The 10,460-nt window shown below is 36.9% G+C and overlaps 1 protein-coding gene across 9 annotated transcripts in view; it reads right to left on the bottom strand.

Moving 5' to 3' along the window:
* Positions 1 to 10,460, bottom strand: part of Spata1 (spermatogenesis associated 1) — a 35,382-nt gene that overhangs the window by 8,818 nt on the left and 16,104 nt on the right. For all 9 annotated transcript variants that reach the window (XM_075981132.1, XM_075981133.1, XM_075981124.1 and 6 more), the window contains 5 exons: positions 8,969 to 9,062; positions 8,323 to 8,383; positions 6,070 to 6,178; positions 5,303 to 5,428; positions 118 to 296 (listed from right to left, as the gene is read on the bottom strand). In XM_075981132.1, coding sequence (XP_075837247.1) covers positions 118 to 296; positions 5,303 to 5,428; positions 6,070 to 6,178; positions 8,323 to 8,383; positions 8,969 to 9,062 — 569 coding nt within the window. The remainder of the gene's footprint in view (positions 1 to 117; positions 297 to 5,302; positions 5,429 to 6,069; positions 6,179 to 8,322; positions 8,384 to 8,968; positions 9,063 to 10,460) is intronic.

Genomic DNA, 10,460 nt, shown 5'->3' with positions numbered 1-10,460 from the left:
TTTACTCTCCAAGCAAGTTTTGCTCCAAGTAACCTGGAGAATCCTAAACAAAACACAAATTAAAGCATACTTCCTGCATAGGACTTTTCTAGAGGAAGGGAGAACAGTTAATAGTACCTTTGAATCTGAGATATTTGCTAGATTCCTTGGTCGCATCTTGATCTCCCTGGCTTCAAGCTGCATGAGTAGTTTTTTATAGTAAAGTTCCAAATCTTCTCGAAGTTTTGTTAAAACTTCCTCCAGTGATGCTGTGACTTTCTTGGTGTCCAAGTATTTTTTCTTCCAGCTGTCACAGACTACAAACAAAACACAAACCACAAGAGTTATAGGTGGATACTGTTAAAGCAGTGGTTCTCAACTTGTCGGCTGTGACCTCTTTGAGGATTAAATGATCCTTTCATACAGGTCACCTAAGATAATTGGAAAACGCAACTATTTACATTACAATTCATAATGGTAGCAAAATTACAGTTATGAAGTAGCATATTTTTTATAATAATTTTATGGTCAGGGAAGCCACAACATGAGGAACTATTGAAGGGTCACAACATGGGGAACTATATATTGAAGGTCACAAATGAGGAAGGTTGAGAACCATTATGTTAAAGGACTAAAATTTTAAGGTAGAAAGAATCCTAGAGTTAAAAAAATACATATATATCAATTTAAAACATTTTCCTTCTTTCCTTGTTTTCAGTTCTTACAGACCAAAAGCTGAAAAAAAGTCTGCTAGATAGTAATATCCTTAGTGTACTGGTCTGAATGAGACAGGCTCATATACTTGAAGGTTTGGTGCGAAGTTAGTAAAACTCAGAAGGATTGGGAGGTGTGGCCTTATCTGGAGATGTACCACTGGGGGTGAAGGAAGCAGACTTTAATGTTTCAAAAGTCCATGCCAGGCTCAGTGTCTCTGTCTCTCTCTCTCTCCTCCCTCCCTCCCTTATCAGCTGTTAGTTCCCAGGTACTGCACCAGTGCTGTATCTGTCTGTTTCCTGCCATGCTTTCTGTCATAAGGCTCATAGAAATCCTCTGAAACTGTTAACAAAGTCACTAACTAAATGCTTTTTGTTATGTTTCCTTGGTCTTGGTGTCTCTTCACAGCAATATAAAATAAGTAAGAGAGAAGTTGGTACTAGGGTTTAGGGTATTGCTATGGCTGGTTAGCATGTTGAATGTGGAATGTGACTTTGAAGAGCGTCTGGCTGCTGTAAACTGGGTTTAACAGGCCATCCTACGAAGAACTTGAAGGACAGTAGTGATGGGAGCGATGTGGACTATGAGGCCCAGCTCAAGAGGTTTCAGAGGCGAACACTATTAGCAACTGGGTAGAGACAACTATTGTAATATTTTGGCAAAGAAAGTGGCTGCTTTTTGTTTTTCTCCTAATAATTTCCCTGAGGTTAAATTGAAGAGTTTTGGACTAACATAATGGCAGCAGAAACTTCAAGCCAACATAGTACTGACTGTGTCACATTGTTATTAGTGACCACTCATACAGATCTAGAATGAACAAGCAAGTGGAGCAAAAATACTCCCATGTTTGAGGAGCACAGGGAATGTAATACTGGAGCCAACTCCTGAGCACAAGGAAATGAAAAGTTTATACAAAGGCCTGATGCTAAATGAAGAAAGGGAGGGAAAGCTCCAACGGGAGCAGAAGCCAGGAGCAAATCCAGTTCCAGGAACCAACACAGTCCTGGGACACTGGTGGATCAGGACTAGATCCGGAGTCAGTGATCTCCACTGGAACAGATACAGGGGAGTAACGGCTGAGTGAGTGAGCCAGAGCCAGAGCCAGCTGAGGATCCAGAAGTGAATCTGGGACCTTCAAGGGAGTAGACCTAAGCCAGGACCCCTGTGGGTCTGGGCGTGAGTCTTGGACCCACCAGGAACTAGGCCTGAGCCAGGACCTCTGCCAGTCTGGGTGTGAATGAACCTGGGAACTCCGAGGGAATAGGCAGGAACCAGAGATCTCTGTGGGGCCAGGCATGAGTCTGGAACCTCAGAGGGAATAGGCCTGAGCCAGGACCTCTGTGGGTCCAGGCATTGGTCTAGGACATCAAAGGGAATAGACAGGAACCTGGAACCTCTGTGGGTCCGAGCATGAGTCTGGGACCTCTGAGGGAGTAAGCCAGAGCCAGGTCTTCTGAGGTTCTGGGTGCACCCAAGCCTGGGAACTCCGAGGCAGCAGACTGGAGCCAGAAACCTTTCCAGGTCCAACTCCAAGCCAGGGACTTCTGCAGGAGGGGATCCAGACCAGGATTTACATAAAGAGGGCAAAGCCAGCAACCTAGGCCAAAAAGGCCTGAGATAGCAAACTCCAAGGGAGCAGAGCAAAGCCCAGGAGTGCTGACCTATCTCCAGGAACATGAAGTAACCAACAGGGTAACTAGAACTGTGACACTGACTGTACCATGAGGAACAACCATCTGAGCTTTGGACTCACTGGTACCAGAAGATTATGCAACAGAATCTCAGACAGTCCCAACCACACCTATTAGAGAAAAAGATGAGTAAAGATAAGAACACATGCAACACCACAAAGAACAACACCAGTAAAACCTAAAAACCCTACAACAGTAAGACCTGACAACCAAATATGGATGAAGCAGAAGAAAATGACCTAAAAAATAACTTCAAGAGAATGTTTGAAACTCTTAAAGAGGAAATGACAAATTCACTTAAAGAAATAGAGGAAAAGACAAACAAAAAATTGGAAGACATCAGCAAATCACTTAAAGAAAACCAAGAAAAATAAATTATATGAAACTATTCAGGTCTTGAAAACTGAAATAGAGACAATAAAGAAAACACAAGCTGAGGGAATTATAGAAACAGAAATCATGAGAAAACGATCAAGAACCACAAACACAAGCATGAACAGCAGAATACAAGACATGGAAAAGAGAATCTCAAGCACTGAAGATACAATAGAGGAAATAGACTCATCAGTAAAAGAAAACATTAAATCTAACAAAAGCTTAACCCAAAATATCCAGGAAATATGGGACACCATGAAAAGGCCAAATCTAAGAATAATAGGTAGAAGAATTTCAAAAAAAGGAGATCAAGGGGATACAAAACAGAAAAGAAGTCAAACTCTCACTGTTTGCTGATGATATGATAGTTTACATAAGTGATCCCAAAAATTCTACCAAGGAGCTTCTACAACTGTGTAAAACCTGTCTGTCCTGGAACTCACTGTATAGACCAGGCTGGGTTTGAACTTAGAGATCAGCCTGCCTCTGCTTACCAAGTGCTGGGATTAAAGGTGTGTGTCACAATACGTGGTCCCCAAATGTTTTTAAGATTGTGTAATCTAGTTTAAAATCCTCCAAGAGCTTCTAATCTTATTTAGAATAAAATACAATCTTTTGACTTGGGTTTTCTGATTTTCTCACTTTTTTGCCTACATTTCACTTTATTTAACATGCTCTATCTACTCTGGGCATTTTTCAAGCCTGACTACCACAACAAGGCCATCCTTATCTCTTCACTTGGATATTTACTATTCCTCTTATGCAGACTGATATTTCTTTACAATGCCTGCCTCATTAATCTGATTTGGGTATCTCTATTCAGAAATGCCTTCCTGGGAACCCTAGCTAAAGTACCATGCTGCATTCCTCTCAAATGTATGTGTGTGTGTTTGCTTACATGCCCATCTGGGCACCATGTGTGTGCATTGCCCATAGGGGCCAGAAGGTAGCACTGGATCCTCTGGAACTGGAATTACAGGTGATTGTAAACTATCACATGGTTTTTCAGAATTGAACCTGGATCAACCTAAAAGAGCAGCTGGTTCTCTTACTGCCAAGTCACCTCTCCAGCCAACTGCTCTTTTAAATTAGTTTTGAAATTCTCATCACTAGCTGATATTGTCTTATTGTCAGTCCCCTACTGTTTGGAAGCACATTCCTCATAGCAGGGCCAAGTCCAGGTCGATTCTGTTCATTGTTGCATCCTTAGTATTTAAATTAATACTTGGCACATAGCAGGATCACTAAATATCTGATATTTTGTGTGTGTAGGTGAGTATGTACATTTCTTCTGAAATAAAAAGTGACTCAGTTTTCATTTTAGATATGAAAAGAGTAAGATGCACAAGAAAAAGGAAACTTGCCTAAGTAAAAGACTGACTTAGTATTAGAATCTAAGCCCCATGACTTCTAGTCCAGTGTTAATTTGACTCTTTCAGTATTACTCAGGGTTAAGTCACTACTTCAAGGCAACAATTCAATATTCTTAAGCATCTTTTTCATAGCTTATGAAATGGTCCATGGCCTTCAGTCACTTTGAGGATTGAAACTTTTAGTATTTTGCTATAAATTAAGAATTCTAAAATAGATCAATTCCACATACGGCTTTTTCTTCATAATCCTCAAATGCAACCCAAAATGAAGGCTTCTCAAATCATTTACTATTTCTCAAACAACCATCTTATACTTTCCTTGCTCTGGCTCATATTTCCACTCATTCCTACTAGCTCGAATCCTATTGCTCTGGTTTTATTGTAAGAAAATGACTTTCCCCCTTAAGTTCCCTCATTCATTCATATTAGCAAAGCAGCAAGGCACATATACCCCTAAATTAAGCAGCTACGGCAATTCAAAGACCTAAAGATGGCTTCTAGAGTTAGTGATACATGACCTGGAATGACCTGGTGAAACAACCCAGTGAGCTGAGCAGAAGCAAGTGAGAGAAAGATCAGTTGATGACTAGGGAAGAACATGGTGGAATGCATGAAGCCACGGGACACACTTGGACCCTAGTGCATCCAACTCCTTCTGGAAGGCTTTCTTTGTTTCCTCCATTCAGCTTATGTGCTCCTCCTTTAAATTTCTATACATATAATTGTGAATTTCCTCTATAAAGCACTAAACATGATGTATCATTTATTCTTAACTTGGTTATCATTTTCCTGACTGTATAGCTATTGTATCTTCTCAGCCCTTATGACAGTGTCTAAATATGCTAAACACTTTATATTTACTTAATAAATGAGGGAAAGAATTAATTTGAGTTTTGATAGCAAAAATATTTGAGTTTTAATTTACAAAGCCTTATGCAAAGCATTTATTGCTTAAAATCAAATGATTATTTTCTATATTAATGTACTTCAATTACATATTATATTCTATATTAATATAATTGTATTTCTGTATTAATGTACTTCAACTATGTACTGTAACAAGTGAGACAATTATTAATTATGAATGTATTAGTTATAGTGAAACTATTAATTTTGTAGAATTTAGGGGTAGTTTTCTTTATAGTTATAAAATCTGTTTAATAAACTTACCATGATATCGTTTTGATTTATTTTGTTCAAATAGCTTTTCAACTTTTTTTAATAGTTCTTCTCTAATATTTTCCAGATATTTTCTTTCTTCCTTTACTTGTTTCATTTGTTCAATAATCTTCTCTCCTAGAGAGATTATAACCCATACTCATCAATTCTGAAAAGCTAAAAGATGGTTCATATCCCAAAAGACAGAGTTAAAAACCTGAAAGTGTATAAAAAAGAACAAAATTTATTCAGCATGTATGTTTTTCTTTCTGCTCTTACCACTATGGAGAATATGGAGGAGACATTTTGATTTGCTTGGGTTTATAAAATAGTATATTTCTTCTGCATTTACAAAGATGTGTGAAACTAGAAAGTCAGATTAAGTTATCCTTTTATTTTTTTAGTTTCCTATTTTTGGTAAATTTATTTCGGGCCCAAAGTTACTGTGCTTATTTATATCTTAAACAGAAAATGCATATTTGAGATTGAAATATTAGTGACTAAATATACAGTGTAGTCAACATAAAATTAATATGATTTATAACATATAATATATAGTACAATATTTATAACAAAATTTGCCATTTAACTATTTTCAGTGTACAGTTAAGTGGCATTACCATTCTTACAATGTTTTATAACCATTCACACCACCTATCTCCATAAGTTTAAAAGATTCATAAATGCAAACTTTTTGGCCATTAAATTATAAATCTTCATTAACACAATTAACTGTGCCTCACACAGATATTCGTACTTATGGTGTTACAAATACTTACTCTCGATTTTTAACAAAGAGGAATCTGATAATCTTGAAGAAACTCGCTGAGAAGGAAATGAAGGGAAATCAACAAGATCTGGTAGGGTGACGTGCTCCTTGTCACGCACCTGAAAGCAAGCAGGAGAGTGAGCACAACTGACAATGTGAAGCATTCTGTGGTCTGTCCACGGTGTGTGCTAAAGCACACCGACAATGTTTTATTACGTAGTGGTGAACCCCAATACTACATTTGTAGCTAGAGATTATTTCTCATCTCCCGTCTCTGCATTTCACTATGGCTTGGACATTTTATGAAGACAGTATAAGCAAAGGCTTTAAAACTTCATTATCTTTCTAAGTGTGATTTCTGTTTAAGATTTCTGATCTTAGTCACTCAATCTAATAGCTTCTTAAAGTTTTTAAGATGGTCATTGACTTTTTTCACCCTGTCAATTCTGATAATTTATACTTGCCAAAAAAATTGATGAGTCTACCACATTTTCAAAATGTTAACATATTGTTTTGTATCTATCTTATTCTTACAAGCCCTACCTTCTCTGCTTATATTTAAAGTTCCTCAACTTTTCCTCCCTCCCTCCTCCTCCTTTTGTATGTATATACTTGTTTTTGTATCTGTGTATACCTGGTGGGGGTTTAGAGGACAACTTGCAGGACTCACTTCTCTCCTTCCATCAAGTTGGTCCTGGTGTCATCAAGCTTTGTGTTAAATTCCTTAACCTGCAGAACCATCTTGCCAATTCTTGCCTTAATTTTCTTAATTTTCATATTTTTACCTGTTCTTGATAACTCAAGTCTTGCCATGCTATGATGACAGCATAAGGTCACAGAATCCTGCATTTTACATGCAAGTGTGGAAATAGGAACTCTACCCCAGAGTGTGGCCAGGAGCTCACAATTAAGCAAAGTTGGACGCACACTTTCTATAACAGAGCACATATATAGACAGCACAGAAATGTCAACTCTGCTCCATTCTAGAGCGGAAGGACTCCACCAAGAGCGATATTTGGTAGATCATAGCACTTTGAATGAGTGGGTCCAAAAGCAAGAAACTGAAAACACAAGACTGGAGATGGCTATCACGAGCAGACAGTTTCTGAAGGAGCAAGGGAAGTGCTTTGAAAGAAGAGCTGTTTCTTGGAGGCTAATGGCCAGGATGAGAGTTCCATTAAGTTAGTAGAAAACAGCTGCTCAGCTACTGAAAATGCCTGTATTTGGCAATGGCTGCAGGAAGGAAAGGTTTATCTCAGCTCTAGTTTCAGTGATCTCAGTCCACAGCTGGTTTTCTCTAGTATTGATGTGTCTGTGATGAGGCAGACACATGGCCACATGACTGTGTGATCCAGAAAACTACCTCAGAGTAGCCAGGTACCAGAACAAGAATGTCTACCAATAGACTTCTTCCTTCTTCTCCTTGTATTCTGTACAGATCCCCAGCGTGCTGGAGGGTGGTGTCTCCATTTAGGATCTTCACCACTATCTCTCTGGAAACACCATCATAGACACAGTCAGAAATGAGCCTTACTAGTTCCTAGCCATATTTCAATCCAATTAAGTCAACACTCAATATTTATAATCATATCTACCTCATAAGATTTGGTGTTGTTTGCAGTGGAAAGGGAATCAAACGAATTGATATTTGTAAAATCCTTAGAATAATCCCTGGTGATAAATCTAGTATTACTTGCATCTTAATAGCATCCTAATTCATGCTGCAGATATTTACAAAATTCTCTCCATGTTTTCACTTCTTCAGAATAAATTGGCAATATAAATATTGTCCATTAGGTCTTTTAGACTGTTCTGAGACACATGAAACAGCAGATCCAAAGCCACACTGCTAGTAACTGAGAACTGATAATAGCATCAACCACTACTATCTATTCTTTCAACACATGCAAGAAATCTGATCTAAAAGCTGCGTTAATGAAATACACCTATCAGTGTATTCAATTACAAATTATCTAATAAAATCACCAATTAAAGGTTAAAGTACCTTAAAAATAATGAAAGCATTTTTAAAAAATGATCTAAAAAGCTATTGTGGATAACATTTTCATCCCACTTACTTAGGCATATTATTTCTTCACCAAAGCAGAAATAAAAATTGAACCACTAGAGATATTACTGATATTACAACATATCTATGGAATTATAAATAAAAGTGGGTATTTAAGATATAGCTAAAATTTTAATTTCTGTATTATTAGTATATTGCAATGCTACATTTAGGTAAAAATTTTAATACCATACCGGTTTGGCCTGCCATCTATTGATAGCTGTATTATCATCATCATCTTTCCAAAGATATGGACTTAAAAGAGAATAAGATTTGAAAGTCATTAAAACTTTATTCCATGAGTATTAGAACCTATATGTTCATACATGAGTGATGCTATATAAATACAAACATAACTTTGAAAATGTTTAAAGTTAACCTCAAAGCCAGATGGGTGGCTTATATCAGTTTTCCTAACTTTTTCCATGGATAAAGCAGAAGACTGCTTGAGCCTCGGAGCTTAGGACCAGCCTGGGCATCAGAGTGCAACCCCACACCTCTTATTTAAAAAAAAAAAAGACTCATACTGATGCTGGGCTATCTATTTTATTTCAAACTCATTAATAATCAACATAAATTATATTTAAAATGAGTAGTAAAATGAGACATCTCTATGGATCCATTATGGTAGGGTTAAAAATAATTTTCTCGAAAAATAAAAAAAAATCCAAAAATAATTAAAAGTTTTAGAAACATAATTCTTTTGTAAATAAAATGATTTTGCTTATACAATTGTTGCTTTATTTGAAAAGACTGTAATCTAAATGTTGTATAAATAAATACATTCTTTTCCTTATACTCCAGATTAGGGTATGTGTAATTACCATTTATACCAATTACCTTTTTAGGTTTCCCAAACAATCATTTGACTCTTCTAATGATCCTGGCACCTCAGAACTTCCATGGTGGTTTTGTGTAATCTGGCTTTCCTCAGCTGATGTTTATGGTCATGCATGGCAAATAAAGTACAATTATTAGTAAATATAAGTATAATAAGCATTATATAGTAATAATATAGTAAAATAAGCATTGTTTTCATATGTGTATCTTATAATCTTATGTCACAAACTTTGCAAATACAAATGCATATTTTCCAGAATAAGTTTCACAAAATATTAGTTCATATGAATAAGATTCTCTAGTGAACTCAACTGATCCCCCATCCTCATCAACAAAAAACACCTACATGTGCACACTTGCTATTGCATATTTCTTTATGTGCAACATAAATCTGAAAGAGGAAATAAATTCGGCTTTATCAGACTTAAGTCTTCATAAAACCTTTTGTCTAAAGATATTTTTTTAAATAATCTGAGAAACCCACTAAAGAAAATGCTGGTATGAAAACAGAAGGAAACTTTCACATACACTTTCACTTGTAAAATCTCCCTTTTAAAAATAGAATTCTAAGGGATGGAGAGATGGTTCAGCAGCTAAAGAACATTGGCTACTCTTCCAGAACACCCAGGTTCAATTCCCAGCACCCACACAGTAGCTAACAGCCTCCAACGGATCTGATATCCTCCTCTGGCCTGCGAGGCAGTGGCATATGTATGGTGCACAGACACTGATTCAGGCAATACATCCATACACAGAAAATAATTTTTAAAAAATGAATCTTTAAAAAATTTAAAGAACAATAATTTTTCAAATATACCTTTATTAGTGAAGACTATTTATAAATCTCTATTTGTAAAGATCCACAGGCCTAACTGATAATGTAGACCGTTGCAGATTATTTCCCCCTGAAATCAATATCTAAAAATTTATTTAAAAATAGTGAGCCAAATTAACATTTTAAAAGTAACTTTACAAAGCTTGTCAAATTATTTTGTGGGGGCTGGAGAGATGGTTCATGGACTGCTCTTCCAGAGGATCAGGGTCTGACTCCCAGCATCCACATGGTGGCTGACAACTACCTGCAATTCTTATCCCAGGGGATCCAATGTCCTCTACTGTCCTCTTTGGACACTGCATGAATGTGGTGCACAGACAAAAACATGAAGGCAAAACCCAAAACACATAAAGAAAGCATTTTTTTTTTCAGCTTGAAGCTAAATCACTTTAAATTTAGCTACACATTCCCAGTTGATATTGACAAAGTCAAGCAAGTGGGAATTTTCAAAATGATCTAATTAATGTTAAATGAATAAAAACTGGATATAATAGCTGCTTAAAAGTAATAGTGAAGGGCTGGGGAGATGGCTCAGAGGTTAAGAGCACTGGCTGCTCTTCCAGAGGTCCTGAGTTCAATTCCCAGTAACCACATGGTGGCTCACAACCATCTGTAATGAGATTTGGTGCCCTCTTCCTGACTGTCGGCATCCAAGCA

This window comes from Microtus pennsylvanicus, chromosome 7 (assembly GCF_037038515.1).
Source record: "Microtus pennsylvanicus isolate mMicPen1 chromosome 7, mMicPen1.hap1, whole genome shotgun sequence".
Lineage (NCBI taxonomy): Eukaryota > Metazoa > Chordata > Mammalia > Rodentia > Cricetidae > Microtus > Microtus pennsylvanicus.
The sequence above is the reverse complement of the archived record's forward strand: the minus strand, read 5'-3'. Positions and strand labels throughout refer to the sequence as shown.